This window comes from Eptesicus fuscus, chromosome 1 (assembly GCF_027574615.1).
Source record: "Eptesicus fuscus isolate TK198812 chromosome 1, DD_ASM_mEF_20220401, whole genome shotgun sequence".
Lineage (NCBI taxonomy): Eukaryota > Metazoa > Chordata > Mammalia > Chiroptera > Vespertilionidae > Eptesicus > Eptesicus fuscus.
In genome coordinates, this window is record NC_072473.1 from 118,868,776 (window position 1) to 118,893,065 (window position 24,290).

Here is a 24,290-nt window from a genome sequence, read left to right on the forward strand (position 1 = left end):
TGTCCGACATTATTTCAAAACTAGAGGCCCGGTGCACGATTTCATGCACTCGGGGGGGGGGGGTCCCCTCAGCCTGGCCTGGGCCCTCTTGCAGTCCAGGAGTCCTGGGGGAATGTCTGATTGACAACTTAGTGGGCCTAAGCCATCAGTTGGACATCCATAGCACTGCCACGGAGGTGGGAGAGGCTCCCACCACTGCCTCTGTGCTCGCCAGCCATGAGCCCGGCTTATGGCTGAGTGGCGCTCCCCCTGTGGGAGCACACTGACCACCAGGGGGCAGCTCCTGCATTGAGTGTCTTCCCCCTGTTGGTCAGCACGCATCATAGTGACCGGTCATTCCACCATTCGGTCATTTGCACATTAGCCTTTTATTATGTAGGATATGCTGTAGATGAGGCCCCCTAGGACCATAAGAAATGCAAAAAATTCACTATTAACTCATTCGAATTGCCCCCACTTAAAATCAAATTGCCCCACTCCCCTCTGTGTGCTGCACCTTGGGAACCAGTGGGCTTGACACTTTTCCTCTCTGAGCTTCATTTCTGAATACATACGCATATACCATGGGAATTGTAATCTCTTCTCCGCCTACCTCACTGGGTTGTCATGAGGAGGTCCTGAGCTAATAAACCTAGAAATGTTTCATCAAGTAAGTGATGTCTAAATGGGAAGGGATTGTTATTTTTAAGCTCATGGGTACCCTCACAGGTAGCAGGTGCTGATTAGGGGAGGAGGGCATGATTGTTTTCTGGGACTGTAGCTATGGAAGCTTTGCAGAGGGTTCAGCAGGTCTCGGAGGGGCGGGCTCTGGCCAGCAGCCCTGTAGCAGTGGTCATCCCTGGAGGTGCTGGCGGGGGGGGGCAGGGAGTTAGGGGGGTTGTGAGGCCGAAGGAGGAGTAACTGTCAAACCTTCCTGCTTGGCGCCATTCTTTAAATTGTACATGGCTGTTTCCCAGCTGCACCTGCTCAGGGCGGGGCTCCAATCTCCTGGAGTGGGGTGGGAGCCAGGCCAGGGTGGAGCCAGGCGGGCTAGGAGGGCGGGTTTAGCCATGCCCCCAGCGAGGTTCAGAGCACTTCCATTGTGGAGACTGAGAAGGTGCTGCTGCTGTCAGGGTGTGTGTGGGGGGGAGGATCTGACCCTGGGGGGCCGCTTAGGCCTGCCTCCACCTGGGTCTGGAGTTGTAGGGAGGAGAGGCATGCCTGGCCCTAGCGGAGGGGGCCTGGCAGCGGTGGGCTGCGGGCCCAAGTTGCCTCGGGGGCGCTGACGGGTGGTAGCCAGAGTGCTATTGTTGTGGGTGCCTGTGGTGGGAGTGGCAGGGGAAGAGATCGGGAGTCAGAGGTGCGAGCTGCAGCTACCCCAGAGGCTGGGTCTTCTCCCCATCAGGTCAGCCTCCCCTTCCCCCCCGGGGGTGCGGGGGCTGGGGTAGGGTGTCCGTGCAGGGGGATTGGAAGAGCTCCCAGTGGCCGCTTCCTCTTCCTTCTTTGCAGTCCAGGCTCCTGTCAGGCAGTCTCCTCAGATCCCCAGGAACTTGGCTCCGGCTGCCCACCCCCTGCTGCGTGCGCAGCCTCCTGCTGGTCTATCAATATGCAAATTGGTCATTACTGTGACACCGTTAGGACCAATTAGCATATTACCTCTTTATATATAGAGATAAAACATTTAATATATAAAATATATCAAAAGAAGAAATTATAAATATTGAACTCTAGTTAACGATATGCCTGCTGAAAATAAATAGTTGTAAAATAATGACACAACTTCCCACTCTCAGCCCAGATAACCACATAGGATTCACACCCTAACCTAGAACAGCTACCCTGTACTGGAGAAGAGCAGAAAAAATTCTTCTGTGAGCCACTGTCTGTAAGCCATTGTGGGATCTTTTAACAGCAGCGTATCCTATGCCAACTAATACAGATCAGGTAGGTACCTTAAAGTGGGATGCTGACAAACAAAACTATTTGTTGTTGCCCAATTCAGAGATGGCCATGGAAGATAATAGACAAGGGGTCCTTCCAGAGGGAGGATAAAAAGACAAAGGATAAGGAAATCCCGTCCAGACAGCAGAACCAGAATTTGACCAAAGGACTTCCTCCACTGCCAGGGCAGGAAGTTGTCACAATTCCCATCTAGCAGGTTCCCTATGGACCAGTGACTGACAATTTTCTATCCTTCCCTTTCCCGAGTCACTGTGGTGATTCTGTTTATGCACCACCATTCTATATTCTATATCCGTGGAAGCGGATATCCATATCTGGACCTGATGGAGAAGACTGAGCGTGACCCAGAGAAACTGGACTTTGAGCTGCATGTAGTAACTGGAAAGAACTTTAGGGTTGTTTCCCTTAGGAAAGGGGTAGAGTACCAGTATGTCCTGGGATGGCAAGACGGAGGTGCCTGGATGGCCAGCGCGGAAAGACCAAGGCAGAGACTGCAAGTGGTCTGCCAAAATTCATTCTTCCTGGGTAAAGGCTAGAATGCTTTTTCCAGCCCTCCTGCACCCCTCCCCAAGTTAGGTGGGGCCATAGACATTCTCTCCAATGGAATATGAACCGGTGATGGGTGCCACTTTCAGACCTGACCCATGAAAACCTCCCACGTGCACTCTTACCATGATCACTCCCATCTCCTGTGGGCTAGTATGATGAACCAAACAACCTTAAAGGCCATGTGTTAAAGATGGTAGAATTTCCTGCCACTGCAACCGAATAGAGAAAAGGCACCTGCCAATTTGGAAGAGAAGTCCCAAATTGCTACCAAAGGGAGAAATAATTTTATGTATTAAGTCACTGAATTGCTCAATCTCTTCTTATAACAGCTTAGCCTTCTGAATAGATGCCATTGTGGCTCTCAAAGTAGACAATTTTAAGAAAAAGCTTTTGAAGGTGCTAAAACCCTAGATAAACCAGATAAACCTTTAAATGCTATGGAAGGACTAGTTGAATGTGTCTACACTTTCACTGAAACTAGGTACAAAGGACACTAGTCCCAAGAGATTTAGAATCAGAAAATGTGAACATGACCCCAACAGGTTTTGGCAGGTGTGAAATTCAGTACAAGGCTCTGCTCCAAGCTTAATCTTAACACCCATCCAATGTTCTCTCAACTCACCAGCACAGCAGCCATTTGCAGAGGGGAAGATGATGAAAATGATTGCTCCACTAACAAGGAGACAGGGAAATACAGAGAAGTGTCCATGTGACATAAGTCAGACTCTGTCAGCTATGAAGATTGGGGACTTAATATAGCAGTTACAAGTTCAGTTACTATTGCACAGGCTTTGGGAAAGTCACATGGGAACACCCTTCTATTAGTTCCCAGAGAAGTGGCTGCCAAATAAAGGCATCCCCAGAACTCCACCAAAAGGGCACAACTCTTGCCCGGCCAGCGTGGCTCAGTGGTTGAGTGTCGACCCATGAGCCAGGTCAGGGTTCGATTCCTGATCAGGGCACATGCCCAGGTTGTGGACTCGATCCCCAGTAGGGGGCGTGCAGGAGGCAGCCAATCAATGATTCTCTTATTGTTGATCTTTCTCTCTCCCTCTCCCTTCCTCTCTGAAATCCGATTGATGTTTCTCTCATCAATGTTTCTGTCTCTATCCTAATCCCTTCCTCATTCTCTAAAATCAATTAAAACATCTTTTTAAAAACCAGGGTGCACAACTCTCAACCTGCCATTGATGGGTTAGCCTGGGGCACAGAGGAAGAGATTCAGAGCAAACTAGACTGTAGATAGGTTAGAGAATACTGGTAAGAAAATTTAGCAAAATGAAGGTCATTGGACGTTGAAGAGTTTCAGTGAAGTGGTACAAATTAAGGCCTGATTAGAGTGCATTCGAGAGAGACAGGGAGAGGCCCCAGCTGGTGTGGCTCAGTGGTTGAGCATCGACCTGTGAACCAGGTCACAGTTCAATTATGGTCAAGGCACATGCCAGGGTTGTGGGCTCGATGCCCAGTAGGGGGCGTGCAGGAGGCAGCCAATCAATGATTCTCCTATTGTTAATGTTTCTATCTCTCCCTCTCCCTTCCTCTCTGAAATCAATAAAAAAAATGAGAGAGAGAGAGAGAGAGAGAGAGAGAGAGAGAGAGAGAGAGAGAGAGAGACTGGGAGAAAAGGAAGTCCAGACAGCAGAGAGAAACTAGAGGGACATGTTTAGTTAAAGGGATGTTTATTCCTCTAGTTTTGAAGATCTATGTTTGGATGTTAGGAATGAACCAGTTGAAGGGGAAACTAATAATGCTGGGGAGGAGAGAGGGATATCCAGTCTTACATACGATAGCTTATCTACTATAAAGAAAATGCAGTGTAGCCCTAACTGGTTTGGCTCAGTGGACAGAGCATCGGCCTGCGGACTGAAGGGTCCCAGGTTCGATTCCGGTCAAGGGCATGTACCTTGGTTGCGGGCACATCCCCAGTAGGGGGTGTGCAGGAGGCAGCTGATTGATGTTTCTCTCTCACCGATGTTTCTAACTCTCTATCCCTCTCCCTTCCTCTCTGTAAAAAGTCAATAAAATATATTTAAAAAAAAGAAAATGCAGTGTATATGGATACAAAGGCAAGTGCATGGGTACATTTAGTAGCACAAAGATGGAGAGGTGATTAAGAGCATGGACTGTGGAGTCAGATGACCTAGTTTCAAATCTAGGCTCCATCACTTGAGCAAGTTAAACTATGCACGTTTCCCTATCTGTAAAATGTGGATATTTACTATAAATTTGCTGCAAGAATTAACTAGTGAGGCACTTTAGTTTGGCACACAGTAAACACTAAGCAAATAGTCTATTATTTTTTCAAAATTAGTTATAATTTTGCTATAAGTACTATAAAATTATTTAAAAGCGAACTTGCCAAAGAGTCACTAAACTCCTCATGCCTATCCTAAACTTAAGTTGGCAAAGGGTAAAAAAACAACAATCAAGTAAAACTTATGGTAGCTGACCTTTCATTTTAAGTTCATACTATCAAGCTCCAAACTGACTTCAATTGAGGAACCTATATTTTAGGAATTTACAGTTCATTTTTAATACAACTACACAACTGAGAAACTGCAGAGAAAGCATTATTTTTCTCAATGATAGAATAAGGCCTAATGAACTAAAACATCCATATTATTAAAACAAATCAATTTATCACAGTTCATTGAAAGGCACCCTACTTGTCTGGGTATTGCCTATTCTGAGAACAATGTATGTAACAAGTCACCAAAGATACCAATTGTGAATGTCCTTCACTTTTGAAGCTAATGAGAGGTAGTGGATGGCCAACCATCTTCCAGTCTTGCCCACCCACCCCTATGCAGTTACTAGTTTGCATCCCTGATGATTGTTTACTGGTATGCTGCCCCCTTTGCCTGGAATTGTGTCTTGTTCACCATGCCACCCACCCTCTCCCCTTTCACCTAGCCCACCTCTCAGATTTTAAAATTAAACTCAAGTAGCAGCTTTACCCATACAGCCCCAAAGTGGAAACCCAGATTTCCATCAACTATTGAATAAACTGCTGATACACACAACATGGATAAATCACAGAAATGTGCTGAGTGAAGGAAACTTCTCACAAAAATACCTACTATATGATTCCATTTATATCAAGTTCTAGAAGAGCCAAATTTGATCTGTGGTGAAAAGCAACAACAGTTGCTACCTCCATAGAAGGGATAGAAGCAGGGATTGATTGGTAAGGAGTAGAAAGGAACTTTCTGTGTTAATGGTAATGTTCAATATCTTTGATAGGGGTTTGAGTTAAACAAGTGTAATCAGTTGTTAAAACTCACCATACATATACTTATAGTTTGCATATTTCATCTTTTATCAATTTTATACCAAAAGAAAAAAAAGGTAAACAGTTATTTCCGGGCTTCCTTAACACCCAGTAAAAATATTGAATTTACTCCATTTTATTAGTTTTGCATCTGTAAACCGACCCCCAATGGAACTGTAAGCAATTCAAAATCAAAGTCTGTCTTATTGGTCTTTGCTCAGCAGTGTGCACAAGGCCAGGCACACAGTAGTTTGACCTAAGTGATAGTGAACTTCATCACCTAGTTTCCTCATTACCAGAGGCCTTGCCTTGGGCTTTATTGCTTCATTTTCTTTTGATGAGTCATTACAGCTACCAGAATAACCTATTTGACCTGGAATTCATCCATGTAAACCAAGCATGTCAAACTCATGGCTCACAAAACAAATATTTTTGCAGCCCAGCCAACATAATGGTAAGAAATGTTTTTAATAAAAATTTCATAACTTAATTTTTACAATATCCTGTAATACATTAATTATTAACAAACTACAACGTTCACTAATGACTGATTACTATAATCGTGTTGCATTCATTTCCCTTACATGACTTATGCGCAGGCGCACCATTTCTCTCCACTAATACTAGCAGCGAATATTTTAGCACCCGATTGCCACATCATTAGTCTTGGATGGACTTGTTTGGTGTGCACAACAGGAAATATTTTGCTTTTGGAGAACAAGAAAAATAGGTTTGTGTTACACTTACTAATTTATGCAGTTATTCAGTGTCTGGTAAGTTTTAAAGTTCAAGGAAAAATATTTTTATTAAAATGGTCTATTACTTTATGTTAATGACTAGAGGCCAGGTGCACGAATTCATGCACAGGTGGGGTCCAGCTGGCCTGCTCCAATGGGGGCCGAGCCGGCTGGGGGGAGGGGCCACAGGAGGTTGGGGGCCCCCCGTTGGCCACTGCAGTGTGCGTCATAGCAACCGGTCATTCCGGTTGCTTGGCTTTTCCATATATGTTATGTGTGTGTGTGTTTATATATATATACTAGAGGCCTGTTGCACGAAGATTCGTGCAATAGACCTTCCTTCACCTGGTTGCCTGCACCAGTTTTCCTCTGGCAGCAGGCACCCAGGCCTTGGCTCTGGCCACTGCCTTCCGCCTTCTTTCAGGGTGGGGGCTTGGACCCTGGCGGTGGCGCGGGGGCGGGTGCTGCCCGGCCCCGCGCTGTCATCCGTGATCTGGGTGCCTCCGCCACCCGGGTCCCTCAGCGGTGACCGATCGGGTCCCTCAGCGATGGGGGACAGGGCAGTGCATGGGGGCCGCCATCTTTGCTGGGTTAATTTGCATAGTGCCCTGATTGGCTGTGGGCATAGCGAAGGTACGGTCAATTAGCATATTACGCTTTTATTAGGTAGGATGTGCGCGCGCGCGCGCGCACACACACACACACACACACACACACACACAGTGGCCAGATTATTCACCTTGTTAATTTAGCCCGTGTTAGCCTTTGAGTTTGACATGCTTGATGTAAACCCTTATAAATTCCCTTGGTGGCAGGATATTGAAGACATCTCTTTTGGGTTTTCCTATTCTTCCCCTCAACTTTTGAAACTAACTATGGATGGGCTCAGATTTAATTTATATTCTCTTTATAGAAGCCAACTGGGTAGCATATTAAGCACAGTGTTGATTCACACCAAATTAAAGAAGGTCCATTTCCTCACCATGGCACAATGAATAGTGTGCTATTTTACCTTTATGCAGCTATCTATGCTATCCGCATGTATCAGTGTCAATGCTCTTGGGACTTAAATTGCAGCCATCACTTACTAGCCATATAACTTTGTCCAAGGTATTTTAACTTTGCTGTGCCTCATTTTTCTCACTGCCTCGTGATTTATTAAGAAAAAAGAGGAGGTAGATTGGTGGGTGATAACATGTATCACCTATTATCATGATGCTAAATAAGTTACTGCATGGAAAGCACTTAAAACAGTGCCCAGCTATTCGCTATCACTTAATATGTTAATTATGAATCCCTAATGATAGAAGACTGGTCTTATACTATGGTCTACAAACTATACTAAATGACCAATGTGCCAGTGTTACAGTACTTTTAATCAGTTTACAATGCAAATGAGAGTATAATGCAAATCCCGTTAACACACTGAAGACTATAAGAGCTTTCAATAAGAGTTCAATTACCAAATTCTTTTTTCAAATGTTGTCTTTCACTCACCTCCATGCACAGCACAAGCTCCTTAACTAAGGAAGATTTAATTTAGACTCAAACACACATTCTCCAGCTCAGCACACCCTGATAGCAACTATTACAAGTTTATTATTATTTTGTTTCTTTCCTTATTTGTTTATACCACTAGATCTATGAGGGGAGACCTGGTCTATCTTGTTTACTGTTAGATCTCTAACAGATGCAGAGCACATTGTAGGCACTCGAATGTATCCCGGATGAATGCAACTATTTTAAAGTGTTTAACCCTTACCAGATAAAAATTAAAGTAATAATGGTCATGGGTTTCTACTTTAAAGTAATAACCCAATTAGGGATTTAATTTCATTTTAAAATAATTTATGAAAAATATTAAATGGCAATTATTTTCTATAAATTATTTCTACCCAAACATGTCAAAGGTGTGCTAATAGATATACTTTCTAAACCATTTACAACCATCCTTCTCTTTCAATTACAAAAGATAAAACATACAACACACTGTAGGTTTATTTTTATTCAAAAAGTTACTGTCTCAAGACATAAATACAAATCAGAAAACAGTACAATTAGGACAATAGAATGTGGAGGACAACAGGTTAGAGTAATATATAAAACATTTTTAGCTGGTTGAAAACAAAGCTGTAAGAACTGCTTTCACAAAGAAGTACTTCTTTCAAGAATGAGAAAAAAAAATCAACTTAGGTTTAAAATCATATACACAGTCCTCTCAGCAGTTCTAGTAAATGCAGTGGTGTGAAAAACAACATAGGCAATACTTTTGCACATAATATTATTCGTTGATGGAAAATCTGTTAGACAAGTCTGGTTTCATCTGTTATTCACCATGATTTAATAAAATAATTGAATTTCTTTATGATCTTTTAGCTAACCTATGGTTTTTGGCTACCACAGCCCAATGCTTGTTGATTTTTGACTCTAAGAACTGAAGCCTTTTGGTATTCACCCCCATCTGAAGATATTCTTGTATTGCAAGCATATTAAGGCATGGAATGATTAAAATAATATACCTCAAGAACTGAGAGACGACTGACAAAAGATAGATACACATGTAATATAAGTTAATATTTTGTTTTAAACGATGTCTAGCTGCCTAAGCCTCGCAAAATGAGTTGATGTCAAAATGGCAAGTGGCCACTTCCTGTTTTAAACTAATTTATTTGTGAAAGGACATAAAATGAAGTTTAAAGCTTAGCTTTCAAAGAATATTATGGGTTATGAATTCTATTATCCCATCTAATTTACATACAGAGGAAATGTACTGTAACCTGTTAGAAGTATCTTTAACCTGAAGACTGCTTGCAAAGACAGATAGATAAAACAATATAAAATACAAATTTAAAAATCATTTTAAAGCATGAACACTCATGCTTTTCTATTTTTAAACATTGTTAAACTTTCAATATATTTCTGAAACCTCATAATTTTAAGTTGGAATTTAAAAGTAAGAAAAAACTAAACAAACTGCGCAATTATAAAATCAGCACCAATTTATATATATATATAATTTTATTTAAAATTTAGATCCCTATTCCCACACTCTAATAAGCTGTATAATTTTTTGTTTAGAATTTTTCTGCAAACATACTACAATAAGCTTCTTTTATTTGGAGACAAAATACAGTGGCACTACTGGAAGGAATATCACAACATTACATTTTTATCTTAAAGGACAAGCAAACTTTCAGGGTTGATAATGGTATAAGCATGTTTGAGACTGGTTACCTTCTGGCAGTTCACTGCATCTGGATATTTCTGAAAAGTATAGAGAAGCTCTTGGATTTTAAAAATATCTTAAAATACATTTTAGATGAAAAAATTGTAAAAGTTCTGCTTATAAGTTTACTTTTCTCCACAATTACAATATTTAAAAGAAAGCTTTGTTGATTGATGTTTTAAGCATTTAAATTTAGAATGCTAAAAACAATTCTATCCTATAATTTCAGGGTAGGGAAATAAATCCATCCTTAACTTTATTTCTTGGATATAAACAGAAATCCAGCAGAGGTCATCATTACTTAGTACACCCAGTAAATAAATGTGAGAGAATTCATGTCTGTACCAAATGTCTCTTCAGATTGTTATATTTTCTTTTAAAAAAGCATGAAATAATTGATTCAAAGGCCAACTAACAGCGCATAAATAAAATATTTACTTTCTAAGAAAACTGTAGCTTATCATCAAATTGTTTACTTGTCCTTTACTTTTTTCAGGCAAACAAAACTGCCCCTCAATGCACTTGATCTTGGTAAGCGTAAGCATGTCATATTCTCCTTAGAGAAAAATCTGTACAGAATTTCACTGTATCTACCACACTTTATTTTAAAATTTCCTCTTCCACTTAGAAAATGACTTCACCAGAGATTTAACTGTGTACGGGTATTAAAACATTGACACCCCAAGAACCTAATGAGAGAGAGGGAAAAAAAATCTCGTTAAGATTGTCATTCATTTCTTTGTAAAATATATCTGTTAATTATTACAATACTAATTAACATTAATTTTAATAACATGATAATAAAACTACTTTGAAAAATACCCCTCTTTAGATATGAAATTCTGAAATTAAAATGACAATCAATATATAATGGAATAACACACTTAATCGAGATGCTACTTACCCTGAAAAATATAACTAGAAGCAGGAACCATGTCTCAATTATGTTTATACATCCCCCAATGCCTAAATAATGCCCTAAACATTGGCACTCAACACTTGAATGAACAAACAAATGTTCTTCTTGACATATACTTCCGGCACAGGTTTGCTGAAAATAGCTTAAGAATGTCTTGCAAACTTGGTTCTTTAAAAAAGCATTTGAACATGCAGACCAAATATATGCAAGGATAATACAAATATGTAGAAAGTAGAAAGTTTTCTTTAGAAAATCTGACCTGAGTGAAAGGACAGAACTACAACTTTTAAAAAATCAAGTAAGATGAAATCTGGGCAAACATACTTATACTGATGCCTTCTTTTTTGTACATTCCCAGTTTTCCTGGGAAAAGAACTGAGGTAAAATCGAATACCGTATTTTCTGGCATATAAGACGACTTTTTAACCCAGGAAAATCTTCTATACGCCCAGTCGTCTTATACACCGGAAAATACGGTAATTACTTGTTACTAACTAAAGAAAAGTAAAAGCAGATGATGAATGGAGCTACTCCCCCTTGTTCATTAAATAAGAAAAAGATGCACCTTAGAGCTGTATATACTAAAAGTTAGGTTATTCAATTATAATTCCAGCACTTACTATGTATGATAATTAAATAATACTTTGAAATACTATAATAACCTAGTAAAGACTGATATTAAAAGCTAGAGGTAATGAGTTAAGACTGGGATTACAGAGGACTCTTACTTTAAATTAAACCTCACTTTAGCAAAAGTCACAGAATTCATGACTTGTTTTGATCTGTAGGAATTGTGTATTTTCAGACCAGGAAACCAGTATCTATCTGATTGCAGCCTCCCTGTAATGAAACTTGTTTGGAATCCCCAGTGATGAGAACAAAGAATATTAATGCACCCTGCTTCTTACCTGTCATCACCAAAACCACCACCACTACTACTCATCCTTTGTCCTCACCTTTTTTGGTTAGAGTCAGAGTTTAGATAGTTAGAATGTTTCCACCCAAGAGGCCTAGATGTTTACAGGTCCCTTCTAGCTATAACACTCATGACTCTGGGTAAGAGAAAGTCCGATGATGAAGTAGAGTATAAAATCTTATTAGCAATTCTTAGCATAGGGTGTGTCATGAAGATGAACTCAAGTTCTTACCAAACACAGTGCCTAACTAGAAACCACCAGAACAGATTTTTTTGGGGGGTGCAAACCGGGTTATAAGTAGATTCTTCTACTAGAACAGTAACTGAGCTCCATCATACTGAACGATTCTTTCACCAATTTTATACTACAGATATTTGTAATAAGAGAATTTCAACACAGGAGAAGAATTAACATTAGTGACACATTCTCTTTTGTGCTGACCTAAACTACCTGTTTCTGTGTTAAGACTAAAAAACACTTAAGCATATGTTTAAAAATACAAACAGCAAGCTTTGGTGTCTTGTGGCAATACTGGCTCACTGGTAGCAGAAAGCAACCAGTGGTACAATGGGATAAACCAATGTTGTTTCCTGATATAAAATTAACTAAATCATAAATCTAGAATCTTCTATTAGAACTGGGTATGAAAGGATTTAAGTTCCAATTTTACTATTGTTTTAATTACTCATTTATCACATGCTTAAGTAAAAACAGATGTAGGCTGTTGTATAAAGGGCAAACAGATCTTTGCATTAAAAATTTTTCTATTTAATTTCTTAAGTTATTATTGAGATAATATGAGGTAAAATTTAATGTATATTTAAAAATAAACTAGTATGTGTGTGTGTGTATATATATATATATATATATATATATATATATATAGTCAAAGACTCCTAAAGATACATAAACCTTTAAAGACTGAGCACTCAGTTATGTGACTGCTGCCATCATGTGGAAATACTATAAAACTACAGACATGGATGCATGTGCTCATTTTCCTGTAAACTACTATCCCCTTAGTTATAACATATTCAATAAAAACAAGAATGCCAAAAGTTTTCCATAAATAATGATCAGATTCCTATCTTTGGCTTCACTCAGACTGTTTTTTTTCTAAATGTTAAATGACAAAAATATATAGACATAATTTACAATGCTATTTCATTATTTTAGTAATGTGAATTAAAGAACACCTTTTTGCAAATCTAGTAACTAAGAAAACAAATGCCTAAAGTTTTCCTGGCTTTAGATAAACACATGGGAAAAAAAGGAAATCTCTAACTGCCCATATCAATTTTGACTATAGTTAATCATTTCAATTTCTAAATTACTTTTCTTGGTGTTTCTTCCAAATGAGGTCTGATAATAGTTCCAGGAAGTACAACAGCAGAGATAGCACAAGATTTTTTAAAATCAATTGGAACTCAGATTGAATTACTACCCTGACACTAAAGTTGTGTAACTCTGAGCAAATTACTGAATCACCTCTTCAGTCCAAGCTTGCTTGGGTGTAAAACTGGGATCCCACCACAAGGTTGCTGAGAAGATAAAAATAAATCATGCCTAACATAGTGTCAGGCACATAAGCTCTCAAATACTAGCTTCCGCCCTTTTCATTTCAAAAGTGAGTCAAGGTGGACTATAATATAAACTTGAGAACAGGGAGACAATCTTATTCACTTTAGCATGAACTTCTAGCTCAATAAATTATTGAACTAATGCATTTCATCATATCTGCTTGAAAAGATTCCTTTACTCATTACGATCACTACCTTCATGTTTTATTTAACAAATTGGGAAGAAACATACTCCTAGATAATCAGGGAATCGTATACTTTAATATGTCTTTAAAACTATAGACATATGGGCAAGCCTAGGTCCCCTATGCTAGTCAGTATGGTCTGCAGACCTGAAGCATTGACAACACTTGCTAGAAATGCAGAATCTCAGGCCACACACCAAACCTACCGAAACAGAATCTACATAAGACCTCCAGATAATTCACATGCACATTAGAGGTTGAGAACACTAATTTAAAAAGGATCCCAGATGGCTTGTACAAAGATTTCTTTCTATACCTGCTGCTCTATGAAACTGTCTTTTGGTTCAAATAACTGGTCTTACTAATATAATATTAGTATGAATCAGTCAAAATTCTTCTAAGAGCTATTTGGAAGTATATTATGAGGTGAGCGAGGGCAAGGAGAGAATGGTAGAAATAGGGGCATAGAAGGCAGGCCTCAGAGGATGAAGTTACCAGAGGTAGTAAGAGTTAGGAAGGAGAATAGTGATATGAAAGGGCACTTAACTGACTTATTCACTTGACAAATAAAACTAAACACCTACTTATGCTAGGCAGAATTCAAAATGAATAAAATCATCACTGCCTAGAGTTTAGTCTATTGAACATTATATCCTACTAGAGACCTGGTGCATGGAAATTCATGCACTGGAGGGGGGGGAGGGATCCCCACAGTCCTCTCACAGTCTGGGAGCCCTCAGGGGCAGGAGGCGACCCAAGTGAAGGCGATGACCCCATCACACCTCTGCTGCTGCCACTGCCAGCAGCACAAGCCTCGGCGAGCCCTGGTTACCTGAGCCTTGGGCGGCCCTGGGTGGCTGGACAGCCGCCATCCAAGGCTTGCCTGCGCCTCGGGCCAGCCCTGAGTGGCTGGAGGGCTGAGGGGACTGGGGGACTCCGGAGGCACATGTGCAGAGTGGCCGGGCCCACCTGGGGACCGGCCCAGCCTTGTCACATGCCTGCCGCCCCAGCGGGGCTGAGGGGACTGGGCGCCGCCATCTTTGAGGGCATGGCAGTCAATTAGCATACTCCCTCCTTATTGGCTGTGGGTGCCACCATCTTTGTGACAGCGTGAAGGTCAATTAGCATATTCCCGCTTTATTAGATAGGATCTCACCACACCAATCTGGTCATTATAAAAATAAAAGTGTATACAATGTGTTACAGAAGCTGAGAAAAAAAAGTGCCTATCTGGAGAAGTCGGCAAAACTCCTTAGGTAATGTCAGAACTATTAAAGAAGAAATTCACTATAAGAGTAAGGGGGTCTGGACAATTCTGACCAAGAAAAACTTATACAAAGTCACAGGGTCATGAAAGAACAAAATGTGTATGAGAGGAAGAAAATCTGGTATAGCTGCAGCACAGAATACATGTAAGGAAAGGGCCAAGGTTAAGCTGGCGATGGAGCCAGATCACAAAAAGCTTTTTTGCCAGGCCAACGAGTCAGAACATTTTTCTTAATATCAATGGGGGAGGGGGCAGAGAATTAATGAAAGACCTAAAACTATATGTGAGAGAAGAAACCGATTTGTATTTTGGAGAGATGATCCCAAAAGAGACATAAAAGAAGGGTGTAGCAGCAAGATCAATTTAAAGACTATTGCAATGGTCCAAGTGAAAACTAAGGAGGACTTGAATGAGCCAAGGCATTGACAGGGAAAATATAGTGGGGAATGATATAAGAGGTACTTAAAAAATAGGATTGACAATACTTAACAACAACCAATTATCTTAATACCCCCTTCACTTTATTATCAGTCTTGAAGTTCTAGTTTTCACTATGCCTTCAGATGATTCTGATTATTATTCCTCTTATTCATCCTATCCATCCATAAATGCCAAGGAAATCTTTCTGAAACACAATTCTGATCATGCCACTCCCTCATTCAATATCCTTCAATGGGCAACTCTAGCCTAAAGAAAAAGTCCAAATTCCTTAACACAAGTCCCATTTGGCCAGGGATTCAAAGGCACTTAAATCTGTCACCACCATTGCATCACCCTTCTCTCATTCTCTGGAAATCACTCCTGTCTGCCTCTTGTTCTCCTGTTCCAATTGTTTTTATCCATTCTTGATGTGCTGTCTCAGCTCTCCATCCTCAAACTTAGGGCTGCCTATACTTTTGATTTTGCAATCCTGCAGTACATTTAAATGAAACCTACTGATTCATCCATAATTGAAGCTGGATCAAAGAAATCAGGCTTCAGTTCTGTTCTCTCTCGTCTGTTCTTTGATGGTGGCTAAAGGGGGAAAAAGGAAGAAAGTTGACAATTGCTTTATCTATAATCAGAAATATTGAAATTAATTAGCATTAAATGTTCACATGGAACATGTAGTTGCAATTGTACCTTACAATAATTTAAATACTATATAAACAAACTAAAAAATAAAATAAATAAAAACAAAAGCAATTCATTAATGGAAAATTATCCTAAAAAAAGAAAACTGGAAAATTCATTTTTTTTTTTCGTTTTACTTTAAAAATTCCCCTGGAATCATTTTTCCTTTAAAGGGACCACGTTACACTACTCTGAAGAGAGACCATGTAATTATTTCTTCCTGTTGCCCAGTCAGTGTGGCTCAGTGGTTAAGTGTCGTCCCATGAATCAGAAGGCCATGGTTCCATTTCAGGTCAAGGCACATGCCCAGGTTGTAGGTTTGATCCCCAGTAGGGGGTGTGCAGGAGGCAGCCAATTGATGATATTTCTCTCTCACTGATATTTCTATCTCTCTATCCATCCTTCTCCCCTTCTCTCTCTCTAAAATCATTAAAAACATATTTAAAATTTTTTTTTTCTTCCTGTTAAGGAGATTTCATTGTGGTATACTGGGAAGTAGAATCAAAAGACCTGGTTATAAGTCTCAGCTTTACTGCTTACTAGTTTTGTCTCCTTGGATAGGCTAATTGTCTAAGCTTCAATCTCCCTCACAAAATTGAATGAGACATGTGGCAAAATGATGTAGAAGTATTTTGTATATGACAAAGGCCTAATCATAAATATGATGTAATAATTAATAAAGAATATATCCTTATATATATTTTAACTTCAAAGTTTAAGTAATTTCATTACCTAATATGAAAATTGATCTCAATAAATGGGTAGTAGCAAGTTAATAATGTATTTGTGTGTGTGTGTGTGTGTCCGCGCGTGCATGCGTGTGTGTTTTTAATCTTCACCCAAGGATATTTTCCCATTGATTTTTAGAGTGTGGAAGAGAGCGGGAAAGACAGAAATATCGATAAGAAAAACACATCAATTGGTTGCTTCCTGCATGAGCCCCAATCAGGGTCCAGGCCCAGGAGGCACCTGCAACCCAGGTATGTGCCCTTGACCGGAATCGAACCTGGGCCCCTGGTCCCCAGGCCAATGCTCTATCCACTGAACCAAACTGGCTAGGGCTGTAGTTGTGTTTTATATATATATATATATATATATATATATATATATATATATATGTGTGTGTGTGTGTGTGTGTGTGTGTGTGTGTGTGTGTTGTTTTTTTATTTCAGATAGGAAGGAAGAGGGAGAGAGAGAATCATTGATCAGCTGCCTCCTGCATGCCCTGTACTGGGGATCAAGCCCGCAACCCGGTCATGTGCGCCCACCAGGAATCAAACCATGATCTCCTGGTTCATAAGTCAATGCTCAAACACTGAACCACACCAGCCAGGCAATAATGTAGTTTTAATGATGGTGAATAAATGGAAAATTATAAGGTGATATGATACTTAATATAATAAATGAAATATATTCTTTAAATCAATATATTCCTAAATTAACCTGAAAATTAATCATCTTAAACTAGGATCTAATACCCTCACCAATCTCACCCTCTCCTCAATCCCTTCTCATATACCTAAAGACTTAACTATTTTATTTAATAACTAGAGGCCCGATGCACGAAGATTCATGCAAGAATGGGTCTTCCTTCCCCTGGCTGCTGGCACCACCTTTCCGCCTTCCCACACTGCCCAAAGGCCCAGATCAGCTGGTTTAGACCCTTTGGAAATTAAGTTGGATATTTATTAGAGAAGAGAAATGGGGCAGTGCAGAATGCCTGCGTCGTCGCCATGGCGATGATGCAAGTGTCCCACCCCAAGCTGCTCAGTGCCTGTGTATGTAAATTAACCCGCCATCTTTGTTGGGTTAATTTGCATACTCCCGGTTGGCTGGTGTCACGAAGGTATGGTCAATTTGCATCTTTCGCTTTTATTAGTGTAGACTAGAGGCCCGATGCATGAAATTTGTGCAAAAGTAGGCCTTCCTTCCCTCGGCTGCCTGTACTGGTTTCCTGGGACCCGGGCTTCCCTCGCAGCCCCAGCTTCGTTCCAAAGGACATCCAATCTAATTAGCATATTATGCTTTTATTATTATAGATTTTACAAAACTTACTTCTTATGGCAAGTATTTCTCTTCTCTAATAAATATCCAACTTAATTTCCAAAGGGTCTAAACCAGGAGTCCTCAAACTACGGCCCAAGGGCCACATGCGGGTGTTTTTGCCGTTTTGTTTTTTTTTTACTTCAAAATAAGATATGTGCAGTGTGCATAGGAATTTGTTCATAGTTTTTTTTTAAACTATAGTCCGGCCCTCCAACGGTCTGAGGGACAGTGAACTGGGCCCCTGTTTAAAAAGTTTGAGAACCCCTGGTCTAAACTTTGGAAAATCTTACAGAAATCACTAAGTTTCTTACCAAATCTATATCCATGGTGTCGAAATCCATTCCCTCGTTAAGATCTTCAATCCTCCCTTCTGAGGACATCATAACATCTTCAACAATTGGCTCTTCATCATCTTCCATTAGGCTTGCACCACGCCGACTAGAGAAATATAAAACAAGGTCAAGATCTAAACCAATGTTGTAACTATTAATATGTTGGCATCAACTATGTGGCTCTCTATATATTCAATTCAAGCATAATGGAAAATGATGGAATTAGAGGTCAGGGAAAATGATTAGGCATTGATCATGTTATCAATGATGTCAAAACCCCAATGTTCGCTTGTCTAAAAATGCTAAGGAGTTATGTTTATTCTACATTACTCCAATACAGTTAGCTTAATAGTTCTGATATCCCAATATAAAAGTTCAATGACAATATCCCACATGGGAACAGATAAGATACCTCAAATCCTTTTTGACAGTAGGCAGGGTACAAATTAATAAACAAATATAAAACAGAGACCAGAGAAATAACATTTTCAGAATACATATATTTTCATTAATATATAGTGTTAATTTTACCCATCACTCACTCATTCACTCAGTACCTAATATACCAGGCACTCACTCATTCATACAATGCCTATTACATGCCAGGCTTCAACTTTGTCCTATGGATGCAAATTAAAAAAAAAAAAGATGAATTAAGACATGGTTCCTGCCCTCAAGGAGCTCACAATATACTATGGGAAATATAATTATGACAAAATGTGATACATATATTGCAAGAGAAATATAAATCAATTGCTATAATGATATACTGGAAGAGATTAATTCTGCTTCAGGAAGAAATGAGCAACCTTTATGATGAAAGTTAGATTGTTTACTAGGAAACTCTAAGATATACAGAAAAGTAAAGTAAAAATTAAGACCAAAAATTATGTATGTTATTACATGATTATAAGGAATCAATTCAAATTTCAAGTTAACAAATTAGCCCAGATGAGCATGAGTCTAAGTAATAGTTAAATTGAGGGTAATTTCTTGTTCCCCAGTATGGCCAATATTTCCTTCTTTTCTCACTAATTGAAAGATCTTAACCCCTCTACCCCCCAATTATTTAGTGGACACTTGCTTACAAATGACACAATACTATTTTGAGTATTAGTGGAGGGAACTGTAAAGTGAAAATGTGTGCTTTGTGGACATTATAGAAAACCAGAAATCCATTCTGCATTTCATTTGGAGTGTAAGGAAGATTATATAATATAAACTATTTAAAAATACAAAAAAAATTTGGAAGTATTTTCAGTAATAGGGCAAATTATCATTACAAAAAAATTGTTGCAAAACAAAAATATTTTAAAGCATCAGGTGACTGACCACTATGATACAACAACCAAAAGATTCTTCCAGTGATAATTATTTAACTGGATAATCTCTTGTAGTCACCAGGGAAGTTTATCTCCAAGGGGAATTAAAACAAACTACAAACAAAAGAATAATGATAAATGGTGCTGAGTAATGAGATGCTGTGGAAGATCTTGGGGATTGGTGGAAAGTTTTCAGGGGAGAAATGTGGACCAAATGATTGCCGGTAGAATTCCAGAATGTTTGAACTGGTGACTGGTTGGAAGTTAAGAAATTAGCCGTTGAATCCAACATGAAATAAGAGCATATATTAAGGGGAATGTGGCCATAGAAAGAGAAATAGGATAAATAACCAAGTGACTGACTGTATAGATGTTGACCATATTAGACAAGTTGAGATCAGAATCTTATACATGTGATAGAGTATACTTTTTTTATAGGTTCTTAAGATTGCCACAGATAACTGAAGTGAATTGAAATAAGATGATAATTTCTTAAGAAAAATAGGTGAAATTCTCATCATTTAAAAACCAACAAAACAAACTAAAATTTAAAAAGATAACAATTACCATCTCCTAGTATTAAAACATATACTACATTATGTTACAAATACAAAGCTTTCAAACTCAAAACCGTAAATAATCAGAGTCAACATATTTTTCCCTTTGTGCCAATCATTTAAAGACTGACATTTCTTTTGAAGCCAAAGCTAATAAAGATTTATAAAACTCTAATACAGATTCCAGTAAAAACAAAGTATATAAAAGTTAAACTATAAATTTTTTTGCATTGGACATTTACTCATTCAATGAACATTTAGCACTTTTTATGTGCCAAGCACTGACAGGCAATAAAGTGGTCCCTGCCCTTGAGGAGCTCACAGTCTACAGAAAGGGAAAATTCATAAACAAATAACTATAATACAATGTGGTGAATACTACAAGAAATATAAATATAATGGTATAAGAGCATGGATTACCGCATCTTCTTGTAAGGTGATACCTGAGCTTGTTCTTTTATGGTGATTTTACCCGTTTCCAGGGAATGAGATATGATACTAAAATGTAGGCAGGGCCATATTTTGAAAGATCTTGCATGCCATGAGCTAAGGAGTTTGAACTTATCCTGAAGGCAATGGAGAGCCATGGAAAGGTTTAAGTAAAAGAGTTACATGATCGGATTTTTATTTTAGAATAGTAATTCTGGATGGTGGTGTGAATGATGGAGTGGTGGTGGAAGGAGTGAGAGGGGGGATTTGGAGAGAGGATAAATAGATTTTAAGGGAAGAAAACGAGTTAGAAAGCTAACATAATAGTTCAGGTGAGAGATGAGGGCCTGAACTAAGGTGGGGAATCAATTAAGAAGTAACGAAACTAGACTTTTAGCTATAATTCTGTGTACCAAAGTAAATAAGGATTCAGATTTAAACTTTTCCAACAGATCAAACTAAGAGTGGTCCTTTAGCTAACTAGTTAATATTTAACTTTAAAAGTTTCTTTTTCTGTTGGAAAGACAAATTTTCAGTTCCTTGATTAATTCAGCTTACTCTATAGAGTTTGCTGAAACTTTTAGGTAAGGCACACATTAAAATATGTTCAAATGAATTAGTGTACTTCCTAGACTCAGACAATAAGGCACTCTCACTTACATGGCATGCTGAAGATTAGTTCGTAGTTTAACATAGCTCATTGCTGCTCTCTCCTGTTGTTGCCTTGCTTCCTCTTGCTGTCTTTGAGCTAACATCCATGTTACCTGCGTGCTTCAAGGAGAATTTTATTCCTCTTTTAACTTAACTTTTTTCTATGTAATTAATAAAGTTGTAGTACAGAAAATAATCAAATGTACTTACTTATAATCAAGAGGAGTTTGATGATGTTCAGTCTGCATTGGATAAACACCCATGAAGCTATCCTCAGGTCGTAATCTTTTGGGCTCTCTCATAATTGTTGAGGTGAGTTGTGGTGTCTGCATCATAACTGGGGTGTGCAGTGTTTGCTCTCTGCTTAACCACATACTGTCACTACTACTGCTTTCTTCAGCTGAAAGACAAAATCAACAGCAATGAAATTCAGTCACTAATTTTGACTAATTAGATGTCTAACACAACCTGTTCAGGTCAACAAATACCTGTTTATCACAGGCTAAGTGCTTGGAATAGAGGGATACAAAGGTACTTAAGGTGCAGCCCCCATCCTTACATTCTAGTTGTGAAGAAAGAAAACACAGGCAATTACAACACAGTGTGGGAAGTGCTAAAAGAGAAGGAAGCACAGGTGGAATGGGAACAATAAGAGGGATCAGAGCCAGCTACCTGCAAGTGATTTCTAACTAAGCTACTGGGTGAACTAGGCAGGGGGAAGAACATAAGCAAAAGCACTGAGGCATGAAACAACTGAACCATACTAATTTGCTGATATTTAGCAGTTCTTGACCTACAAAAAAAGGAATTTCATATGACTACATTGTTAGTCATGGATGGGGTAAGCAGCAAAAGGTAATGCTGAGTGAATAAAGAGGCAGGCGCAGGCATAAATTTATGTAAAGTTTTATAAGCTGTGCTAAGGTGACAGGAACCACTGCTGGAGGTTTTAAGGAATTGATGTGGTGAGTTACATATTTTAGTCAAAGTATGTGATGGCAGTATAGAAGGTACACTTAAGAACAACTTCAGGAGGAGCACAAATCCATATGCATGAAGCACTAGACTAAAAAGACCAGGTTTCACATCTGCAAAACCTACTTGTTTTCAAATGTCTGTAGATGCCGTCATCCTATCTAATAAAAGAGTAATATGCAAATTGACCGTACCTCCGGTACACCTACAAGACGCCCACCAGCCAATCAGGAGCGAGTATGAAAATTAACCCAACCAAGATGGCTGCGGCCACGGAGCCAACAGGAGGCTTGGGTTTCCCTGGCAATGGAGGAAGCCAAGCTTCCTGCACACTGTGGCTGGCCCTGGACTCCACTCAAGGCTACAAAGTTTCAATTATCCTACCTAATAAAAGAGAAACATGCAAATTAACCATCACTCCGCTACACCCACAGCCAATCAGAGTGAGTATGCAAATTAACCAAAGATGGAGGTTAATTTGCATATGCAGGCAAGACTGGCTGGGAGGGGCGTGACGCCTTCTATGAGGGAAAGGGGGGCGGAGGGAGCTACTGGAGCAGTGCTCCGGACAGAAGCAAGGACTTGCTGGCTCCCGGGCAGCCAGGGAGTGGGGACTTGCCAGCTCCTGCGGACTTGCTGGCTCCAGGCGGGCCGGGAGCAGGGATGTGCCGGCTCCTGGGCAGCTGGGAGTGAAGCCAGGGGAAGGAAGGCCTATTCTTGCACAAATATTGTGCAACGGGCCTCTAGTAGAAGATAAACCTCAACAAAAATGGCTATGGCCACGGAGCGAGCAGGAGGCTTGGGTTTCCCGGGCAATGGAGGAAGCCAAGCTTCCTGCACACCTTGGCTGCCCCAGGCCTCCACTCAAGGCTACAAAGTTTCAATTATAGAAGATAAATAAATCCCAGATACCAGGGCCTCCGCTTGTACGTGGCCGGCCTGCAACCACCGAAGGCCCCTCACCCAGGCCGCCCCATGCCCCAAGGGAACCCCCACCCTGATTAGGGACACCCTTCATGGCAAACCAGCTAGCCCCCACCCGTGCACCAGGCCTCTATACTATCTAATAAGAGTAATAAGCGAATTGACCGTCACTCTAACACACAAGATGGCTGCTCCCATGTGGTCAAAGATGGCTGCCCCCATGTGGACACCAGATGGCTGCCACAAGATGGCCAGCAGGGGAGGGACCAGGCCAGCAGGGGAGGGCAGTTGTGGGCAATCAGGCCAGCAGGGGAGAGCAGTTGGGAGGGGGACCAGGCCTGCAAGGGAGGGCAATTGGGGGCGATCAAGCCTGCAGGGGAGGGCAGTTAGGGGTGACCAGGCCGGCAGAGGAGGGAAGTTGGGGGCAACCGGGCCTACAGGAAAGGGCAGTTGGGGGGGGACCCAGGCCTGCAGGGGAGAGCAGTTGGGGGGGACCAGGCCTGCAGGGGAGGGAAGTTAAAGGCAATCAAAATGGCAGGGGAGCAGTTAGGCATCAATCAAGCTGGCAGGGGAGTAGTTAGGGGGTGATCAGGCTGGCAGGCAGAAGTGGTTAGGGGCAATCAGGAAGGCAGGCAGGTGAGCAGTTGGGAGCCAGCAGTCCTGGATTGTGAGAGGGATCCCAGACTGGAGAGGATGCAGGCTGGGCTGAGGGACACTGCCCCCCCGCACGAATTTTGTTCACCGGGCCTCTAGTAATTAATAAAAGACAAATTCACATGCAAGTGTTATTGAATTCAGTCATTTTTTGAAAAATCACTGATTTGGGAGGGGAAATTAATAGCACTTGACTGAAAATATTTTATTGGAACATTACATATCCTGTATAATAAAGAGCTAATATGCTAATTAGACCAAACAGCCGAACAGCCTTCTGGACAACCTTCTAGACGAAGCCGAGGCTGCGAGGGGCTGCAAGGGCCAGCCAAGGCAGCCAGGGCTGTGAGGGCCAAGCCTCTTGCACAAATTTCGTGCATCGGGCCTCTAGTGTGCATATATACAGATAAGTTTTTAAGGGAAGAGTGCAAAGAAAAAGGTGCTAGTAGCTACTACCATAGTAATAAATGGATTAGAAAGAAATGTCACAATTTGCAATATAATCACATCAACCTTTAAGTTCTACTCTGTTTAGGCTCCAACTTTTGTCTTTTAAATTGCACTGACCTGGCCAACCTATCAGTATTTTTTAAGAGAGAGAGGAAGGAAAAGGGAGAGAGAGATAGAACCATCAATGATGAGAGAGAATCACTGATCAGCTGCCTCCTTCACGGCCCCTACTGGGGATCGAGCCT

At 40.3% G+C, this 24,290-nt stretch overlaps 1 protein-coding gene across 3 annotated transcripts in view; it reads right to left on the reverse strand.

Moving 5' to 3' along the window:
* Window positions 1–8,488: 8,488 nt before the first annotated feature.
* The window catches only part of STAG2 (stromal antigen 2), a 154,504-nt gene continuing 138,702 nt past the window's right edge, over window positions 8,489–24,290 (reverse strand). For 2 of the 3 annotated variants that reach the window (XM_008158886.3, XM_028135665.2), the window contains exons 30-34: window positions 21,253–21,442; window positions 21,052–21,162; window positions 18,063–18,189; window positions 15,529–15,606; window positions 8,489–10,413 (exon numbers count right to left, since the gene is read on the reverse strand). In XM_008158886.3, coding sequence (XP_008157108.1) covers window positions 10,390–10,413; window positions 15,529–15,606; window positions 18,063–18,189; window positions 21,052–21,162; window positions 21,253–21,442 — 530 coding nt within the window. In that variant the 3' untranslated portion in view covers window positions 8,489–10,389. The remainder of the gene's footprint in view (window positions 10,414–15,528; window positions 15,607–18,062; window positions 18,190–21,051; window positions 21,163–21,252; window positions 21,443–24,290) is intronic. The other variant, XM_054709219.1, reaches the window with a different exon arrangement.